Source organism: Schistocerca gregaria, chromosome 1 (assembly GCF_023897955.1).
Source record: "Schistocerca gregaria isolate iqSchGreg1 chromosome 1, iqSchGreg1.2, whole genome shotgun sequence".
NCBI lineage: Eukaryota > Metazoa > Arthropoda > Insecta > Orthoptera > Acrididae > Schistocerca > Schistocerca gregaria.
This window is the reverse complement of record NC_064920.1, coordinates 941,397,293-941,419,690: the sequence shown is the minus strand read 5'-3', so window position 1 is coordinate 941,419,690 and position 22,398 is coordinate 941,397,293. Positions and strand designations below refer to the sequence as shown.

General features: G+C 46.4%; 1 protein-coding gene across 2 annotated transcripts in view; it reads right to left on the bottom strand.

Annotated features, from left to right (window-relative positions):
* The window catches only part of LOC126275560 (LIM/homeobox protein Awh), a 294,771-nt gene that overhangs the window by 90,357 nt on the left and 182,016 nt on the right, over nt 1–22,398 (bottom strand). For both annotated transcript variants that reach the window (XM_049977208.1, XM_049977207.1), the window contains exon 2: nt 15,065–15,246. In XM_049977208.1, coding sequence (XP_049833165.1) covers nt 15,065–15,246 — 182 coding nt within the window. The remainder of the gene's footprint in view (nt 1–15,064; nt 15,247–22,398) is intronic.

Here is a 22,398-nt window from a genome sequence, read left to right as displayed (position 1 = left end):
ACCGAGTCAAACGCTTTCCGAAAGTCAAGGAATATGGCATCCGTCTGATACCCTTCATCCATGGTTCGCAAGATATCATGCGAAAAAAAGGGCGAGTTGCGTTTCGCAGGAGCGATGCTTTCTAAAGCCGTGGTGATACATGGACAGCAACTTCTCTGTGTCAAGGAAATTCATTATATTCGAACTGAGAATATGTTCGAGAATCCTACAACAAACCGATGTTAATGATATTGGTCTGTAATTTTGAGGATCCTTCCTTCTACCCTTCTTATATACAGGCGTCACCTGCGCCTTTTTCGCAGTCGCGATAAATGCCAGAAATGTTGAAGAGTGAGCTACTGGTATAGGTCGTGAACTTCGTCGTCTCGTCTTCGGCGAGGTCGTGGCGTCACTAATAGTCTTACATGTGGGCAGCATCCGCGCAATCTTAGCCATGTGCATCGTGCGAACTAAATTACGTGACGTATTGTTCCAAAGATTAACTCGGAAAAGTTTATTGGCGGACCTGGATTAATTTTCTGCGCTGTTGCACTATTACAACCACTGTAAATAACAGTCCCTAGCCCCACTTTGACGCGCGAGACAGGACTAAACATGCATCACACCAAAACCCATAATTAATCTAGCTGCAGTCAGGAAGATACCCTAGATGCGAGGTCCTAGCGCTCTTATCTCCCGAATAGGAAAGTTCCGTAAGCATTCATTTTACAATTCGGAAACGTTAAGGGAAATGACGCAATGAATTAACAAAAGCGGCCTAAACCGGCCCTGTGGACAGAAAGAGTTTCCTGGGATGAGTTACTCAGCAGGTAATAAACAAGGCGCGCTTTGGAGCGATAGCAAAAAAACTGTCAGTCATTCCCGGAGTCGACCTTTCCAGCTAAGCGCGTGAAGAGAGTGGCTGCCTTCTTTGAGCCGGCGGGCACAGAGAGATCAGGGGGCGGCTTTGTTTGTGTCGGCCGGAAGATGCGCCGCGACTGAGTAAACACAGCTTTGTGCGCCTGCGCGGCCTGTTTGTGTTGGGCCGGGCACTGCGCCTGACGGGCCGTCAACCCGCGACACAAAGGCCGCGCGACGCGACGCCGCACTCGGTCTGCGCTGCGCTGCGATGACGCTGCACGATGCGTCCCGGAGGACTCCTAGGCGCTCTCCTTCATACCGTTACCCGCCAGCCCCTCGCCAGCTCTGCCTTGTACAGATCAGCCTTAATATATGGACGTCCACACACTTCTCGTACTGAACTGATCATAGGTATTAGTGTTTAACGCGCCGTCGACGACGAGGTTAGCACAGACAGAGCGTGAACTCTGGTTGGAGAAGGAAATCCGTTGTGAGATTTGCAAAGAAATCATAGTGACGTTTGTCTCTATCAATCTGGAAATCTTACATCTGGATGACTGAATATCGATTTCCTCCAGAGAGTGAATCTGTCTTCATACCACTGAGTCACTTCGCTAGGTAATTTTCTGCAATATGTTACTACAGTATGCCTGGAGAATGAGTGAGATGTCGTACGGAAGGAAATTTGTAGATGACACAGAGCCAACTCTCTTATGTTTCTAAAGGAGTTCTCCGAGCCGGCCGGAGTGTCCATGCGGTTCTAGGTGCTTCAGTCTGGAACCGATCGACCGCTACGGTCGCATGTTCGAATTCTGCATCGGGCATGGATGTGTGTGATGTCCTTAGGTTAGTTAAGTTTAAGTAGTTCTATGTTCTAGAGGACTGATGACCTCAGATGTTAAGTCCCATAGTGCTCAGAGCCATTTGAACCATTTGAGATTAAAAAAAAAAATGGTTCAAATGGCTCTGAGCACTATGGGACTCAACTTCTGAGGTCATTAGCCCCCTAGAACTTAGAACTAGTTAAACCTAACTAACCTAAGGACATCACACACATCCATGCCCGAGGCAGGATTCGAACCTGCGACCGTAGCGGTCGCGAGGTTCCAGACTGAAGTGCCTATAACCACTCGGCTACGCCGGCAGGCGTGGGGACTAACAAAGGATTTCATGCAAAATGAAAGGCATTTTAAGCAGAAAATTTATTTAAGTGGCTCTTTTATATCGACTGAAAGCAAAGGTTTTTTTAAAACTATCCTCGTCCGAACAGGACCCGGAAAGCCCAACAGTACCGACCGACCACTGTGTCATCGTCAGCCGACAGGCGTCACTGGATGGGGATACGGAGGAGCCTGTGGTCAGCACACCGCTCCCCCGGTGTCGTCAGTTTTCGTGACCGGGGCTGCTATTCTGAGTCAAGTAGCTCCACAATTAACCTCACAAGGGCTGAGTGCATCCCGCACGCTAACAGTCCTCGGCAGACTCAGTCGGTCACCCATCCAAGTGCTAGCTAAGTCCGACAGCACTTAACTTGACTGATCTGGCAGGAAGTGGTGCTGCCACTGCCGTGCGCCCGTTGTTAAACCAAACGCTGAAGACGACACGTCTCCATTCGTCCCTCCATTCACGCCTGTCGCCACACCACTGGAGGCGGGCTACGCGATGTTGGGGCGTGAGCGGAAGACGGCGTAACGGTGTGCGGGACCGTAGCCCAGCTTCATGGAGACGGTTGCGAATGGTCCTCGCCGATACCCCAGGAGCAACAGTGTCCCTAATTTGCTGGGAAGTGGCGGTGCGGTCCCCTACGGCACTGCGTAGGATCCTACGGTCTTGGCGTGCATCCGTGCGTCGCTGCGGTCCGGTCCCAGGTCGACGGGCACGTGCACCTTCCGCCGACCACTGGCGACAACATCGATGTACCTCACGCCCCACGTGTTGAGCAATTCGGCGGTACGTCAACCCGGCCTCCCGCATGCCCACTATACGCCCTCGCTCAAAGTCCGTCAACTGCACACACGGTTCACGTCCACGCTGTCGCAGCATGCTACCAGTGTTAAAGACTGCGATGGAGCTCCGTATGCCACGGCAAACTGGCTGACACTGACGGCGGCGGTGCACAAATGCTGCGCAGCTAGCGCCATTCGACGGCCAACACCGCGGTTCCTGGTGTGTCCGCTGTGCCGTGCGTGTGATCATTGCTTGTACAGCCCTCTCGCAGTGTCCGGAGCAAGTATGGTGGGTCTGACACACCGGTGTCAATGTGTTCTTTTTCCATTTCCAGGAGTGTATTAGTGGCTCCACTTTTTCGAAACTGTTCATGTCGACGAGACCCTGGAACTTGCTTTCCGTGTTTGCAGCGGACGCTTTTTTTACTCAGATATCGACAACTCCTATGTGTCCGAAGGACTTCTACAGCTGTGCTCTCCTTCAGGAGGAGGAAGGGCAGTTGGAAGACAAAGTTCCATTCAGGTAGAAGCCTTGTGACAACGAAGTAGATAAGGCAGAGGTAGAGAATCAGCCACTGTCTAACTGAAGGAATCAACCCAGTACTCATCTGGCGTGATTTGACATTGCGATATGATCATTTTATACGCGCTCGTCTACTTTTCACCTGGACTGATTTGAGAGAACGGTGTGGAAATTTCATGCGTGCTCATCTCGAATTCAATTTCGACGAGTTAAGCACTGCTTGAATTCGATTTTGCATCCTCCAGTAACCGCTTCCAGACTCTTGTTCGGCTATCAGATTTTCTTATGACTCATTTCAATAGTTTTAGAAGAATACCAGAATTCCTTTGAAAAGACCGACACATCTGTCACCTTTCTCATCCTCGGCCAACTTTCTCTGTCCTGCCTCTAACGTCCTTGACGTGATGTTGAACTTTCGCTTCGTATCGTTCCAAGATGTGTTTTGTAAGTAAGAGTAGCTGGACGCTGGGTATCCGTCTGTTGCTGTAATTACAAGACTAATGCAGTGCTTCGCTCGGGATTAACTATAAAGCTTGAGCCGTCTTACACATTTGGAGCGAAAACGACTGAGAAACTAACCACTGCAACCAAAATTTGTCACGAAGGCGCTGTTTAACTTGGCGAGAGCTCGAGACCGTTGTTCCTGTGCCTCCTGATGCAGACCTGGATAGCAGCGTCGTTGCCGTGGCGCTAATCTGAAGTAGGTTGTGATGCGCTCCGGTTATAATTGTTCTGCATAGTAACGTCAGTAGTGAAAGACTCTTTCAACAATTCACCAATACGATTACTAATTACCTTTTTAGTTCCAAATAAGGGCCCATTGTCAGGTAGAGGAAGCTCCTGGAAAATCGTTGACCTTCATCTTTCTCGAGCTGTGTAATGCGGATCCTAGGGTTACGACGACATAAAGTTTAAAGTAACCATACAAAAAGGAAGAGAAAAAAGTCGATAATAAGCGATAGAAAAAAGAGGTAAAGTAAGGTGTGGTTGCAATGAAACTTTGTAGACGGTGTAGACGGAACTATTTACCGTACGGATACCCAATTTTATAGGAATGTGCGCTGCAGGATTTGCGTTGTTCGTAGTGTTAGTGTCTTGACTTGCCGTTAGGCTCCGGTACTGGGACGGTGACATAGGATTGGAACACAAGCATCAGCGTGCATTGTAGTTGCAGATAGTCAACATGGGTCTGGACAAGGTGAGCAGAGCTTTACTGGTAAAGTTGGCTTATCACAACAACAGCAATAGTGCGAGTGAAGACACGTTAAAGGAATGCGGAGAGGCGTCCTTTCCTCTCCAGGGGCGAAGGACATGTTTCAGAAATCGAAACTAACTGGCGATTTTGGAACTGCTCGTGGGAGATGCCGAAGTCCAACTGCGCCACAGATTGTTACTACTGCCACCGCTGAGAATGCTGGACGGAATGTGCAGTCTTCAAGGAGTGCGCGAGCTGTGTGACGATGGTTTAACACGTCTACCTTTCGAAAAGTGATGCGAACAATTGTGAAATGGCATCCGTACAAACGTCACATTACTCACCAACGTTTTTCAGGTAACGCAGACTTTCGAGCATAGGTTTCTTGCAGGTGTTGAATAAGACGACATGCAGCCTTGGAACATTTTGTGAATCTAGCACACTTTCCCTTCACTGGGTCAGTCAATACTCATAACTGTCGCATTTGGGGTTCGTCACCACCAACGGACGTTCATATAGTTCCCTTGCGTCGCGAAAGAGTCAAGGTGTGGTGTGGCTTCGCGGCCCATTTTAATTTCAGAAACTCTGGGACCAAGGACATGCAGCATGAACGGAACATTTTACTGTCGTGTGCTTCGCCAACATGTGCCGGAGAGAGGTGTTTTGGACACAGCTGTTTTGATTGACGTTGCAGCTCCTTCCCACACTGCTCGTGAGGTCACTCTGTTACACCGTAACACATTCGGAAAAACGGAATCATTGGGCGATCGTTCCAAAGTGCGTGGCCACCAAGATCACCAGGTTTGTGGCCGTGTGATGTCTAGCTTCGGGGCAACATGCTGGTCAGTGTTTACCAACGGAACAATGACACACATTGGAGGCTGAAGGTGACTGTAGTCAGGAAGGTAGCCAACATTCCAACTGAGATCTTTTGGACAGCAGTAGGGCAACCTCTAGTGCGGTTCCAGGCTTTCGTGGATGCAGATGGTCCTCACATTGAGCGAAGTTTGTAATATGAAACGTAAACTTAGTATGCAAATGACAAATGTTATCCTCTCATGTAGAGATTAAAATGAGTTCCTTTCAATAGTTTATTCGATATTTCTCTACCGCATGTTCTTACATATGTCGCCACAAAGATTCATTGTCCTACGGTCACTCTTAAGTAGCGAAAGTTTAATTATAACGGTCCTGTGTATATTTACGATCTATGTGAACATTTATAGTGAATTTTTAAGTGAATTGAATACTCAAAAGCGAAATGTTGTTCTTCAAAAATTATTACTTGACTCTGTAGCCATTGTAATAATTTATATGATTACTAGAGACTACATTGATTTACCAGGTTGGTTGCAGAGAGCATTTGGATCCGGGTTTAAGAATTAGAATAACAGGTAAAAATATTACCTATTTTTTTTGCAGCATGAAAACAAGATGGTAACATTCAGACGAAACGAAGAAGAAAATTAATTTGGAATTAAATACTTAGTGCAGCAAATAAATGATATTAAACTTCCTGTATCTGCGTGGGCTAGAATAAATTACAGTGTCAAGACACGTCATTAGATAGCTGGACAAAATTTTGAAATTTGTGGTAAGGTCTTATGGGACCAAGCTGCTAAGGTCATCAGTCCTGAACCTTACACATTATTTCATCTAACTTAAACTAACTTATGCTAAGGACGACACACACACACACACACACACACACACACACACACACACACACACACACACACATCCATGCCCGAGAGGGGCGGGGGGGGGGGGGTAGGGAGGGAAGGAAGGAGACGCGCGGACCGTGACGTGACGGCTACCACGCACGGCATCGCGGGACGAGTGAAAGGTCTATAGTCGGACTGAATCGTGGTTTCGACCTTTATTTATTAGTTGCTGTTTTTTACATATAACTTGCACCCTAGGATATAAGGCAGTCGATGTTTCGGAGATACGTTATTACTGAAGTGCATAAAATTTAAGTAACGCCAAGATACATCGTGAAGATTGCACCAGCAGAAGTAGCTAGATTGGGGATCGATCAGAAGCTAGAGCAGAGAACCTTTCGAGTGGCGGTGCCCGAGCCTTGAAAGGGGATGCGCAGGTGTTGATAATGGAATTCCTGCCGCTGTGCACCTGAGAGCGGCCGCGACCGCTCGTCCTCCGTCCCTGCCGCCCGCGCGTCGTCGCGCCCTCGGGGCTGTTTATTCAACACGGGAACAGCCGCCGGCCTGTGCCGAGCTGGGCCCGACTGTTTTGACACCGGCCGGCCGCATCCCAGCCAGCGGCGGAGAGATCGCGGACTCGTCTCACCGTGGCCGCCGGGAATGCATCCCTGTCCCGCATCGCCGCATTCCTCGCCGGAACAATGGCCGCGCGCCGCCGCACAGACATTGTCGGAACCGAGATTACCGTCACGTGTCACACGGAGCGCCGCTGCCGGATGACAAATGGACCGTCGGCATTTGCAAGTCACGCCGGCGTCCCGAAAGAGAGACTATATGTGTGTGTGTGTGTGTGTGTGTGTGTGTGGCGAGCAGCGTCACTCGCCGGTGCGCGGGATTACCGCCCGCCTCTGCCGTCTCTCTCTCTCTCTCGCTCCGGCCGAGGCGTTTGTTTATTTCTCTCACCTGCTGCCGGCACCGTTCTCGAAAATCCCTCGCCGGCGCTGCCGCGATATCGGCCGGCACGGCGGGCAGCGGCGCGCGCCGCAGGTAGGGGGGTCCGGCGCGTTAAGCGGCCGCCCAGATGGGAATCTGCCTCGTAAGCAAATCCCCCGGCCGGCTGTGCTTCGCCTGCCACCGGAGCCCGGATAGACTCCCACTGTGCGCCGACCCCTGCGCCAGTGGCGGACAATGGATGTGCCGACTGCGCCAGCAGCAGCCACAGCCACGCCCTGCCCTGCTGCCGGGCCTTTCTTAATTGCGACCGTCAACACCGGAAGAGGCCACGGCAGCTACCGCTGACCGTTTCTATATACGTCACTTACAGGCTACAGTGTGCGGCTTGGATATGCAGACTACGCGGTCCTACTTTGCCTTAATTGTTCCTATTTTGGCTCGGGCTATCTAGACTGAAGGAAAAAAAGTCGCAAAACCAAGGAGTTGTGTGACGTAAACGAAATTTTTGAGTCGTGTTTCCACATCTGAAAGAAGACGCCTGTTCAAGCTTCATGCCAGTCGCGTAAAACTGACGCTAGTAGCGCCACTATGAGGAAGCAAATCAGGTTTTCTTTAAACACATGCTGTAACGGTACCTTTGAGACTGGATGTGGTGAGTTGCAGTCAGTCAAGAATGGCTTTAAGACGACGAACAGGCCATTATCAACAGCTCGCTGAGTTTGAATAAGGTGTTGTAGTAAGGCTGGATGTTCCTTGGAAATTTTTTGAAAATTTGTGGTAAGGTCTTATGGGACCAAGACAACGGCCTTGCCGCAGTGGATACACCGGTTCCCGTGACATCACCGAAGTTAAGCGCTGTCGGGCGTGGTCGGCACTTGGTTGCGTGACCATCCAGGCCGCCATGCGCTGTTGCCATTTTTCGGGGTGCACTCAGCCTCGTGATGTCAATTGAGGAGCTACTCGACCGAATAGTAGCGGCTTCGGTCAAGAATACCATCATAACGACCGGGAGAGCGGTGTGCTGACCCCACACCCCTAATTTCCGCATCCTCAAGTGAGGATGACACGGCGGTCGGATGGTCCCGGTAGGCCACTCGTGGCCTGAATACGGAGTCCTTTTCCTTATGGGAACAAACTGCTGAGGTCATCGGTCCCTAAGCTTACACACTATTTAATCTTACTTAAGCTAACTTACGCTTAGGACGACACACACACTCATGCCCGAGGGAGGACTCGAACCTCCGACCGTGGAAGCCGTGTCGAGGGTGACGAGACGCCTCAGACTACCTGCGGTATTGCAAAAAGACTCGGTAGGAATATAACCAGCGTACACGATTGCCGATAGCGGTGATCACGAGAATGTAGGGCCGCAAGAGATCGGGCTCCGGACGGCCACGTGGCAGTACCGAAAGGAAAGAGCATCGTGTTCGGCGTATAGCCCTGGTGCATCGTACTGCGTCTGCAGCAGCAATTTGAGCAGCATTTAGCACCACAGTGACACAAGGGACTGTTACAAACAGGTTACTTCAAGGACAGCTCCGAGCCAGACGCTTTGTAGCGAGCAATGCACTAACTCCAAACCACCGCCATTTGGAATTCAGTGGTGTCAAGCTAAAGTTCATTGGAGGGAAGGGTGGAGGTATGTTGTGTTTCCTGATGAAAGTCGATTCTGCCTCGATGCCAGTGATGGCCGTGTGTTGGTTGGAAGGAGGCCAGCTGAGTGCCTGCAAACAACCTGTCTGCGTGCTAGACACACTGGACGTACACCTGGAGTTATGGTCTAGGACGCGATTTCGTATGGCAGCAAGAGCACTCTCGTTGTTATCCCACATACCGTGACTGCAGGTCTGTACGTCGGTCTGGTAATACGACGTGTTATGCTGCCATTCATAAACACCATTCCAGGGGGTGTTTCCCAACAGAGTAACTCTCGCCCACATACCGTTGTTGTAACCCAAAGTGCTCTACGGAGTGTCGATATGTTGCCTTGGCCTGCTCGATCACCAGACCTGCCTCCAATTGAGCACATATGGGACATCATCGGTCGACAACTCCAACGTCATCCAGAAAAAGCATCAACAATCCCTGTGTTGACCGACCAAGCGCAAAATGGTTCAAATGGCTCTGAGCACTATGGGACTTAACATCTATGGTCATCAGTCCCCTAGAACTTAGAACTAATTAAACCTAACTAACCTAAGGACATCACACAACACCCAGTCATCACGAGGCAGAGAAAATCCCTAACCCCGCAGGGAATCGAACCCTGGAACCCGGGCGCTGGAAGCGAGAACGCCACCGCACGACCACGAGCTGCGGACCACCAAGTGCAACAGGCAAGGAAGTCCATCTCACAAATTGACACCCAGCACCCATTGAACACATGCATGGACGTTTTCATGATTGCATTCGACATTCTGGAGGTTAAAATGTTAATTAATGTACCAGCATTTGACATTTACAATGGCTTATCTCGCGTTTACATTAACCTGCGATGTTGCAAAGTTAACCACTTAAATATGTCACCTAGACAAACTTATTCCCAAAATTCCATTTCTCTACATTTATTATTTTTAGGTCTTACGATTTTTTTTCCGTCAGTGTATTTGTTGTCGTAGTTTTCGTTGTGGTCTCAGTCCGATGCCTGGTTTGATACAGCTTTTCCTGTGCAACTTCTTTTATTTGTGCGTAACTATTACAGGCTATCTCCATTTGAATGTGCTTCAGCATGGTGATGCCTTGGCTTCTCTTTAAAAATTCCCCCACTCACGCACACTTCCTCCATAACCAAACTGAAGATTCCATGTTGCCCCAGGATGCGTTCCTCAATTAATTCTTCTTTTAACGGTGTGATAAATTTCTTTTCTATCCAATTCTACTCATCACCTCTTCATTACTTATCCGACCTATCTTTCTGATCTTCAGCACAGTTCTGTTTCACCACATCTCAAAACTTTCTGCATTGTCTTTTTGTCTAAATCGTTAATCATCCGCCTCTCACTTCGGTACAAATTTACACTCCAATCGAACACCTTTAGAGATGACTTTCGAATACTTATGTATACGAGTATACTCGATGTTAAACAATTTCTGTTTTTCTGAAATGCTTCTATTGCTAGTGACAGTTCACATTTTATATCGTCTAAGCTTCGGCCATCGTCAGTTACTTCATTGCCCAAACAGCATAACACATCTACTGCTTTTAGCGTATCGTTTCCTAATCTAAACATCAGCATTGTCTTTTCAAGACATTAAATGTTGTATTCAGCTTAACAGTGTCTGACAAAAGTACAACAACACTGGTAAATATAAGGGAACTGTGTCTGATCAGTGATTACCAAGTTTTGGTAGACAGCCCTGTAGGCAGGAAAAGCCAATACTATACAGCCTGTAATATAAGTTTTGAGCGAGTGGTTGATGGGTGGCTCACAGTTCGGCCACGTACCATGATCACGTAACCTTGAAATAAAAGGTCCCCCAGGTCATCAGTCCGCGTGACTTTAACAGCAGTAATGTGGACTGCCTGCCTCCGAAACAACCACTCTGCCGCTTTCTATATAAAATAAATAAGTAAATAAAAAATGAAGTTTGTATTAACGGTGGGAATCAGTGCTTACTGTTTAATGCATGAAGAGATAAAGCATCCATAATTCCTTGTCGTGTGTGATATGTCTTATGAACGTTGCCTGTATTTCAACTTCCGTTGCTTTTTCCGAAGCATTTTCCCATCCGTTAAATACATCTAAAGCCTCATGATTGCCTTGTAAACCGATAAACGATAAATGAAATGAATTAAAACTGCGTAACATCCACAATTTTGTGCTTTTCATTTATAGTTATGAAGTTGCTCTACCAGGAAGCGACGGAAGAATCAACAAGTTGAATGAAACATTTCAAGGAAGCACTTTTCGGGGCGCCTATATCCCTCAAAAAATCACTTTAGGCCCAATATTGTACATAATTTTCCCCATTTATCTATGCCAGAGAATACACTCGCGGTGAGTTAAGCTATATTTATTTAAATTTCTTCGTTTCACAGCTACTATCGGCTTTTAAGGCATTATTCTATGTTTAACCACAAATGGCGCCATACGTATCTCACGTGATGTGCTTCCGTTCGTTCTTATTTACAGATGTCACTGTTCTTCACGATTTGATAGATATTTGGTGCACATAAGGCAGGAAATGTCCAATAATAATAAAATTGGTAAATCAAAATGAACGGAAGCACATCACGTGAATACCCTGGTAAGTATGGCGCCTTTTTCTAGCCAAGCACTGGATAACGGTTTAAAAAGCTGAAACAAGTAGTGGACCAAAGAGTAAGTTTACACAAATGCAGCCTAAGTGGAAAAATGTCGCATTCCTTTAATAAATTTACGACTTTGGTTCCCACTATGAAGGAGACGTATAATAAACTTCCTGTGCATTTATGTAGGTTGTAACATTGAGTGCCTTCACTCCAATTACTGTGAGATGAAACATATTCGAAAGGAGGAGCGTAATCTGAATTTAAGTGAGGTAGCAACTGAGAGCTATATATGAATGAACAAAATTGTATGGTCCCTCCCATTATTTTTAGAGATCTGACAGTAATAATAACAACAACAACAACAACAACAACAATAATAATAATAATAATAATAATAATAATAATAATAATGAGCGTATGGCATTGGTGGCCGGGAGACCCCTCGCGAGGCGGTTCGGGAACCGCTCCACAAGTTCTTTAACGCCACTTCTGCGACTTGCCAGTGAATTTGATGCTAATGGTTGGCTAACGGGCTGTAGTTTGAGAGACGTGCTTCATCCATGATTGCTTACAAACGCTGATCTGTAGCCTAACTGTTCTTGGTGTAACTGTAATTACTTCCAACAAAATTAATCATAAGACATTCGGAAATAATTCACTACGGTGCTAAACACTTTAAAAATCAGTTTCGTGCATTTCTGGCTCACAGCCCTTTCACTACATGTTTAGTCAACACAGTCTGCTCCAAGACTGCCCTCACAGCCCGACGATACTCTGTCCGTCGGTAAAAGGCGGAAACTATAGAAAGTTCTAGAAGGGAGGAGTCCAACCTCTTAGCTTGCCTAGGCCACACTGGAAGAAGACGAGTATTTTTGGGCCGCACAGAATATAATTCACACAAACAATATCTGCTCAGCAAAATAAATAAATAAATAAATAAAAACGATTATGGACCAATGAGAGAGTAGCATCATGCGGCGCGAATTTCAAATTGAATAAATCTAATTTCCAAAACTTCACATAAAAGGAATTTTATGGATTTTTTAAATTTTTTTTACCAATAGTATCAAAGGCGCTGACTCCTTGGGCCGCACTGATACCTGCTCTGGGCTGCATGCGGCCCGCGGGCCGCTGGTTGGACACCCCTCTTCTAGAGGAATAAGGATCGCCAGCTAGTGCCTGCTGCTGGCGAGGATACTGATCATGGCATCCTTGTAATATGTCGCTGAGCATTCTAGTATCAAGAAAATCAGTCATGAGGACATGGCGATTACAATATTATTTTGTTGTTCGTACTGTAATGGTACTTGAATTACGCAACCATTACGGCACATCAACTCAACCTCTCGATACCAGCGATATTCTACTGTGTTTCTGTTAATTACTTAACATATTTCTGAGACAACATTCAGATTTGATTTCATTTGTGATACATCGATATGTTTATATTGCAATGATATTATTCTTATGTGTGTTCTTTCTTTTGTCACTATGATCTTTGACGTACTTTTAACTCTTGATTTTTGGGCGCGTAAGCGATTATTAGTTAGTTGTTAGAGTGTCGGACCTTGAGAAGGTCAAGTCTTGGACGTAAATGTAGGAAAGACGCATATTGTAGTCAGTTTATAAAATGTGAACTTTAACAGTGAGGAAGATGTTTCCGAGTATGTTTTGTATTGTGAAGTGATGTTTTGTGTGTTACGTGATATTGCAATAAAAGCAATTAAAAGGAAGTTTAACTTAAATTCGGAGTGCTGATGACTTTTTTTTTTACATCACCATTGTCCTGCAAAAGTGTAATCTTCAAGAATGGTTTGTGAAGCGCATCTACAAAACTTTTGAATATCGCAGAATAAAACCTAGGCCTCTTTGCATCCGAGCTTGGAATCATCACCACTTAGATTTTCGACGATTGAGCCACGATTTTACAACGAGACCAGCGTGGGAAACACGAAAAGATGAGTGCCTAGTTTATTCATTATTACATGAAATGACTTTATTAACTGTGCTCTAATGACACCTGCCACATAATAACTTTGTTGTTGCCCGAAAATGCAGTATTTAACAGCGTGAGCAGTACCACGACCATTATTAAATTTTGACCTTTGTTGTGGTAGGGTTGTTAGAATACTCACACTACTCTTAATCAGCCAGGTCGCCAAGACCCACTCTAAAATCAGTGATAAGCGAATAATAATGTACTAAATGTAGGGGCACCATACGAGTATGTGCTTCTTATCGTTTGTAGTAGATAATACAGCCATAAAGATACTTAAATAGCGGCAGCATTTACAGTTTCTAATACGGAACATTCGCACGATCGCAAGCTTCACCGGCAGAGCGTGTGTGGTGTGGCAGTGCGGTCGCAAGTTGGTGGCCGTGCAGCGGGGCTGTAATTCCCGCAGACAATGGGTAGTTAGCGGCGCCTCCAGAGGGCGGATAGCCGGATTGAGACGTGACGGGCCGGGGCGCGCCGCCGCGGCGTGGCATGGGGTGGGGTCGTTCCCGCAGCCTGCGCGCTGCCGCACTGGGGATGGGGCCGAGAATGCAGGCGCCTGCCTCTGTAGTCGCAGCGGCGCAGCCTAGTGACTGTAGCGGGGCGTTAAGGTGGATGGCGAATATAGCAACTTGCTGAGGCGGGATCACGAATATGTTGCTTCCTTCGCTTTAATTACGCCCCTTTTCTCCAACTCTGACAGTATAGGTTCACCGGAAGCGCTCGAAGAGTTGTCAGTACTTTCGATTCAGTCATTCGACAGTGGCAGAAATTATCACAAAGGATCAGCAACACTGTACGATTGATCGCTGGTGATGCTTTTGTTCACAGGAAAGTATCGCCTTTTGACGATCGTAAGGAGTTGCAGAATGACTTGGACAAATTTTCCACTTTGTGCAATGAATGGCAGCTCACTTTACATCTATACACGTCTACACCACACTCCAGAAGCCACCTAATGGTGCATGGTTGAAGGTACTTCTATGACCACTAAACCGATCCGTCCTAGCCTGTTCCACTCCGGGAAGGCGCGTGTGAAGAATGATTGTCAGTAAGCCTCTGCAAAAGCTGTAATTTCTCGAATGTTCTCATCGTGGTCATTAGGCGAAATGTGTGTGCGAGGAAGTGATATGCTGTCCAGCTATTCCCAAAAATTGCTCTCCCGAAATTTCAATAGTAAACTTCTCCGTGATGAACAAGGGCTCTCTTGTAACGTCTGCCAGTGGAGGTTTTTGACCATCTCGATAACTGTCTCGGGTCTACTAAACGATGCCGTGACGAGACGCACCGCTTTTCGTTGGGTCTTTTCCATCTCTTCTATCAGTCTATCTGGTAAGGATGTCTTACAGATGATAAACAAGGATGTGTCGAACAAGCGCCTTTTGGTTTATTCTTTGGAGTACTTACAGCTGTCTCCGAAGTGTAGTTACGAAATCTCAGTTCCTGCAACACTGCTTTTCTGAGATCTCTTAAGTAGCTGCAGTCAGGAGTTACGTGTGCAGATCTGCTGCAGTATCGAGGTAGGTGGACAATTTATGTAGCAGAACCGCCGTTGATGTGCGAAGGAGTGCGTTACGTCGCACAGTCACCAAATGTTCTGAGCGGTCGTTTGTTGGTCGTTAAGTGTTACTCTAATTTGGACAAAGTATTGTGGTTTGTAAGTGCTGGTGGCGGCAGACGGCGAGGCAACTTACTTGGCGTAGTCGGCCTTGCAGTAGACGCTGTCGTCCTTGATGAAGCACGAGGGCTGGCGGTCGAGGGCGAGCTGGCAGACGCAGCAGCGCAGGCAGTGCGCATGCCACGAGCGCCCGCTCACCTGCAGCAGGTACTTGTCCGTGATCGGCTCCTGGCACGCCGCGCACACCCGGTACTCCGTCTGCAAAACACACACCGCACGGTACACCGCTGCACTCCTACGCCGCACACTTTACATGCTTCAAATGGCTCTGACCACTATGGGACTTAACTTCTGAGGTTAACTAGAACTGAGAACTACTTAAACCTTACTAACCTAAGGACATCACACACATCCATGCCCGAGGCAGGATTCGAACCGCGACAAGAGCGGTCGCGCCTTTCCAGATTGTAGCACCTAGAACCGCTCGGCCAGTCCGGCCGGTCCATTTTAAATGCGAGGTCTTACATCTTTGCCATCGATGGACGAAAACGCATCGACGACACAAACGTGGAAATTATTGGTTTATCGTCCCCGCCCCAAGTGGCGCTAACTGCAAGGCGCGGGTCCAAGGTTCGGTTCTCGCAGGAACCACAGTGTCTTATACAGCCCCCTCCCCCCTCTCACGAATTTGCGTCACCCCAGCTTCCGATTGCACATAGATGCCTACGATAATAATTAAAATAATAAAATATGTAAAATGATTTTATTTATTTATTTAATCGTACGGCTAGGGCCCCTCGTCGGGCAGACCGTTCGCCGGCTGCTGGTCTTTCAATTTGACGCCACTTCGGCGACCTGCAGTCGATGAGGATGATAGGATGACGATGAGGACAGCACAACACCCAGTCCCTTGGCGGAGAAAATTCCCCGACCCAGCCGGGAATCGAACCTGGGCCCAGAGCATTGACAATCCGTCACGCTGATCATTCAGCTACCGGGAGCGGACAAAAAAATGGTTCAAATGGCTCTGAGCACTATGGGACTTTACATCTATGGTCATCAGTCCCCTAGAACTTAGAACTACATAAACCTAACTAACCTAAGGACATCACACAACACCCAGCCATCACGAGGCAGAGAAAATCCCTGACCCCGCCGGGAATCGAACCCGGGAACCCGCGCGTGGGAAGCGAGAACGCTGGGAGCGGACAAATGATTTAATATAACAATAATAATAATAATTTTTGTCATCGGTACTGCAAGGGAACTTCCCATCGCAGCCCTCTCAGATTTAGTAGTAAGAGGGCCCAGTGGAAAGCCCGTCAAAAAACGGAACACAGATCAAGAATGAAAACAGGAAGAAAGTGTAGAGGAAAACAGAACAAGAAGTGCAATAAAGAGGAACAGTAAACAAAAATGGCGTCTTCGCTAGATAGTTACGGTGTTGGAAGGTTTAAATGTCGTGTTCGAACACCGCTCCTACCAATTTTCTTTTTCTTTATGATCGCTTTATTCAAATTCGTGTTTGTGTCGTGTTGTAACGTCCGTTTGCAACAGCGAGGTGTAATGTAGGGACATATAATGACAGTTGATTCTGTACAGCTGCTCTATTAGCAGCCGAAAGGAAGCGGTTTTCGAATGGGAACCATAAATGTTTGATGACAAGGTGATAAGTCAACTGAATCGTTCACCGGAAAACAAATCCGGTGTGTCATACACGGCATTAGTTGACATTGTGTCATATGATAGGAATCTCTTATTGGCGCACCTAATTTGTACGACTGGTAAGTGAGTGAGATGTACCTCCTTGCCCGATGCAGGAGTTCGTACGAATGTGAATGTGATCACTTCGAAGGTAATGACAAAAACATAATGGTTTGTCATACAAGCTGCAACAAATGAACGCAACAGTTTCACATCACACGGCTTTTCTCCTCTGTCAAAATGTATGGTTTTAACGTTTTTGAAACTGCCTTCCATTTGGAAGTTTTAAATTTTGAATTCCTTTATTGTAACATAGTTCACACCCGTTCACTTCTTGTTTTCATTTCTGTGCTACGTCTATGTGGTATCTCGCCTGCTCTCACTATTCATCACGTTTACTTGCAACGGTAACGTATTCTTACCACATGACTCATATGACCAATGTATAGTATAAAAACTGCCAACACTACACAAAGAGAACAAACATTTCAATGATCGGACGGACTTTCATATTAGTGTAAAAGAAAAAATATTCATCCCATGAGGAAGTTTCGAATACAGCTCGCCCGCTTGGCAGTCCAAGACCGTGACCACTTACCCACGACGCAGTTGCTGTCACAGTCTCTTCTTTATTTTTCTTCTTGTTTCTGGACCGTTCACTGTTTCTACTTTGCTTTATTCCACAGTTCAGCACACCTCCTTCCTGATTTCATGCTTGATCTGTGTTCAGTTTTTAACGGGCTATTTGCTCGGCCATCTTTCCCCTAAATCTGAGGGGGTTGCGATGGGGAGTTTCTCTTGTTAGTAAATATCTTTAGCAGAACTTACAGAAATTGCAGTCCAGAGAAATACAGCACTTCAAAATTAATCGTTCGAAAATTTGGGAAGTGCGTGTGTTCTATGATTAATTCATTTAAGAATTTGAACAGCAACAAAGTCTCAAAACTTTAACAACATCAAAATTTGCATCATTTAAAAGCTAACTATGTGTTCATCACTATGTTTAACCTAGCGCTATAGTTGTGAATACAGATTTTCAGGCTCTTGCTATGCTAGCAAGTAAGTAAGGGGAATGCTGTTTATCCAATTGCTTCCGCCTACGTTCAGGAAGTCAGTCTTTCTATTAGTTTTTCTCGCTGATGGACAGGGTCTTTATCTCTTTGTCTTGGCTTACTCAACTTACTATGGTTTGACAGTTCCACTTGTGACCTCTCGTACGGTGTCGGATCTGGCAATGACGGCACTTGAATGGGGCGCTTTTACCTGCGTGGAACGTTCTCCATGGACAGTAAGGATGCAAGGCTATCCACTTGGTATCAAACAAAAAAGTATCTTACGCTAAACTAGCACGTAATTTGCAGAATTACTTCAAATTTTTGCGACCCTCAGTTTTCATGTCACTCGACCGCCGCCTGGAGAACTACGAAGATGACGAGACGACAGTGTAACTGGCCACAGTGAAGGCGGAAGACAGTCCTCTTCGGCCATCCACGTCAAGCAGATTATTATCAGGCTCGCTACGCCACAGCCTTCTCACCACCACTGCCGGTGGATGTTGATTAGGACATCGTTCCGCTCAGCTTGATTATGTCGAATTCGTCGTGTCGGCCGCTTGTGTTGTAGCAGGACTTCGCCTCTGTCAGCGGTGCTCGACTACAGGTTACACACTCTGAAGCATTTACTCAGGTCACCTATAGTAATATAGGCTCTGTTGTGTGGGCAGTTATAAACTTGCTCATGTTGTTATCAAGTCTCATTGGTTGCATTCTGTGATAGACGCTGAACTTCTGGAATCTTAAGTGTCAGTCCCATCTATTTCACTCTTTTTTTTGAGACCTTTTTCCCAGGATCCGTTGATGTAAGTTATAGACCTATTAATATTTGGTGGCGAGTAAATACTATAACCTTAAAAGTATTTATTTGCTATAGATTACAGGACGAGTTAATGCCCAAAACGAGAAGAAATAACTACAAATCAGACGAACGAGTGGTAGCTGTGATGTGGAGCCGAATTGAAGAGTTGAATTAATTTAAGTTTCTGGGAAATTGTGGTGCATTATAGGAAGTTGTTTCTAACCACGCTCGGACACTCATTGACTGTTCTGGACAAGGGCCGATTTCCGACACCCTATGTAAGGGGGCTTCTGGTCAACCTGTAGATGAAGAGTCAGACTTCCTGCAATCCTTCTTAATGGGCTGTGGTCTGGACCTGCTATGCTGGGTTAAGAGTGAGTGATTCTCTCAAGACGGAAGGTGTTTCAAAGCATGCGTTGGAAATAAATTTTCAAAAGTTCCTGCAGGATGCGGCGACCAGCCTTTCTGGTCCGTAGGCAGACTGAGGAAAGATCTAGACGTTGTAACAATTTCGTAGAATGACTTGGAGATAAGAAACTTGAGGAATAGCCTGGCACCTCCCACAGGTTCTTTTCAGACCTCTTGTGACGATGTTTGTTTTATTGCATAGTGTGAAATATACTGAATTAGATACACTCCCTCTTCTCTAGCTTCTATCCCATCGCACGAGCCCGCTGTATTTAAAATTTCGAAAACTTATTTTAACGTCGTACCTGAATGCCTTTTCTGCCGCCATAGTCGTTAGTTAACTTAAGGTTGGGAAATCTTATGCACCATCTCTCTGTGACCGAGTAAATATTTTAACTAGTGGTGTATCGTATTTTCTGAGGTGAAGATTATTAGCGACCAACTCAGTATTGGCCTAAAAGGTCGTGGAAAACCGCATGAGAACCACTCTCAGACTGGTCAACGTACCAAACCAATGGTCCTTTACCCGCCGCGAGGTTAGATACGGGCGTGGTTCATTTCTCTTCCTCACAAGGTATCACGTTGCGCGTTATACAGTAAAAGGAGGTAGCGCCACAATCAGAATAATAGCCACGACCGTGAAATGCGACATCGTTCTCAGGTCGGCTGAAAAACGTCAATGAGAAACATTCTTTTTTAGGAAACGCAGTCCAGAAAGAAGGAACCAAAATCAAAGCCCAATGACATAAGGTGGGCTGAGGTACACTAAGCGCAGATATGTTCCAGTGACTGATACAAAGCGTAAATAAAAATTGTCATTTGTACGCCTGTCACGGGGTTCATGGATTAGGGTAAAAGCTAAATCAAACAATTCCAAGCTCAAACTTCAAGGCAATAGTGGGAAACACGCTTAAAACGTGCTCATTCAATGTTGACATTGGAGAAACCACAAGAAAATCCTATACGACAAAGAATGGTATCCCACAAGGCTCTGTTCTGGCCCCCCACTTTTATTTAACTTGCATACCAACGACATACTAATCACTGATTCTGTAAAGCTTCGCTACGCCGACGACCTGCCGATTGCAGCTCAAAGCAACATACGTGAGGAAGTTGAACAAACACTTATTAATGATCTAGAAAAGCTCGACCAGTATTACAGAAAGAGGAGACTTTGCCCGAACCCTCATAAAACAGAAGTCAGTTCAATCCTTCTAATCAATAGAATGACAAACAGAGAATCGACAGATCCCTGAAATTTAGGAAACACCTAGAACCGATAAGACAGAAGCTAAAATCAAGAAACAACATATTAAGGAAACTGGATGGTGCTAATTGTGGATATAATTCAAACACCATAAGAACTACTACACAAACACTTGCGTGTCCTGTCGCCGAATACTGTTCTCCTGTTTGGGGTTGAAGTAACTGTCAACAAAATAGATATCCATCTAAATGACGCGATGAGGATCGTGACAAATACTTTTAAATCCACACCAACAATGTGGCAGTCAGTACTCGTCAGTATTGCCCCTCCAGAGTTCGAATGACAACAAGCAGTAACATATGAACGGAAGAAACTCAAAAGATTCAGAGACTTGCCTATTAATCGAACGCTGAACAATTTACCACGTTGACGATTAAAAAAAAAAGAAAGAAAGAAAGAACCGGCCGCTGTGAGCGAGCGTTCCTAGGCGCTTCAGTCCGAAACCGCGCTGCTGCTACGGTCGCAGGTTCGAATGCTCCGTCGGGAATGGATGTGTGTGATGTCCTTAGGTTTAAGTAGTTCTAAGTCTAGGGGACTGATGACCTCAGATGTTAAGCCCCATAGTGCTTAGAGCCTTAGAGCCGATTAAAACCTAAAGGACCAGTCTGGGCCAACACTGGCCAACTCGCCCCAGAAGGCTATAATCGAAGAGATTAATGAAGAAATCAGTGCCCATCCTTCAATGGTCATAAGTAGTTAGGCAACACAGATCTGTCCATCCAACTCCCGGGTGCGAACTAACCAAGAAAATTATGAGTTATCTAAACCGTATGACAACTGGCCACGCCGTGACCCGATCAACGTCTCATAAATGGAAATTACCGATGATGGCCATTGCGACAGTGGAACATCGGAACAAACAGCGGTACACATTTTGCTCTACTGCCAAAGAGGAAAATTCATGCGTAGCCCGAAAGACTTTGTAGCCGCAACACATCCAGCAGTTAACTGGCTGAAGTCTTTGGATATTCTCTTGTAATGAAAATGGATCTCTCAACTTCCTTTATCTACTGCCGATTCTCTATATGATGACCACTGTCCACTGCGACGTTGGATACCGCCTGGTGGCCTTGCGGGCCATACACGAGCGGGTAATCACCCTAGGGAAGACATGGGCTGCAAATGGGGATTCCACTGAGATAAGAGACTTTGACAAAGAGCAATTTATTAACACGTAAAGCCTGTGAATGAGTATCTCGAAACCGGTGATGCTCTTCGAATGTTCACGTGCTATTGTCGTGAGCATCTACGGAAAGAGGTAGGATAGTGAAACTACCACTATGCTCGAAATGGTTAAACGTCTACGACTCTTCGCAAAACTTGGGGCTCAGAGGCTGGTCTGCTCTGTAAAGTAGGATAGACGGTGACCTGTGGCATCTCTGCCGAAAGAGCACATGTTGTTGCAAGCACCAGTGCTTCGGAGCACACCAACCATAGTACATTGATGCATATGGAGTCCGCACCGGACCACCCCTACGTATTCGCTTGTTGCTCCAACGACATCGTCAATTACGATTACAGTGAGCAGGGGACCTTCGAGATTCGACCGTGGATCAATGCAAATGTGCGCTTCTGCTAGTGAATCACATTTTTTGGTGCAGTAGGTCGCTGATCGTCTCTCCAAACGACGGCAGCTTGAAACGTGCGGCGTGACACGGACGCAGGCTGGTGCGAGTAGTACTATGCCGTGGAAAACATTCTCCTGCGCCTGCATGGGACCTGCGGTGGTAATCGAAGACACGCTGACAGTGCGAACCACCTGCATCTTATCTTCGTAATTGAATGTACTTTGAACATATAATTCCGTACGCCATAAACAGGTTTCGTCCATTGTGCCGCCAGCAACCCACACTGTGGCTCTCGTAGCACCCACTGCGCCGGTTGCGCCATCTTCACAGATTGTATTAGATCGGGCCCATGCAGACATTCGTTCTCTCTGGCATATAATAATACCTGTAAGTACAATGAAGCGTAGACACTGCCGACAACTGTAACTGTCAAAGTAGTAGATAGTGTCTCTGCATCAGTCCGCAAAATTTATTTACATTCCACAAGAGGTACGCTGCAAGATGCGCTATTTCGACTGTTGTGTAACTAATACAGATACTGAACGAGGTCGCACAACCTACGTAAGTTTCTAGTCGGAATTGTCTACATCGCTTACAAAAGAACATGCG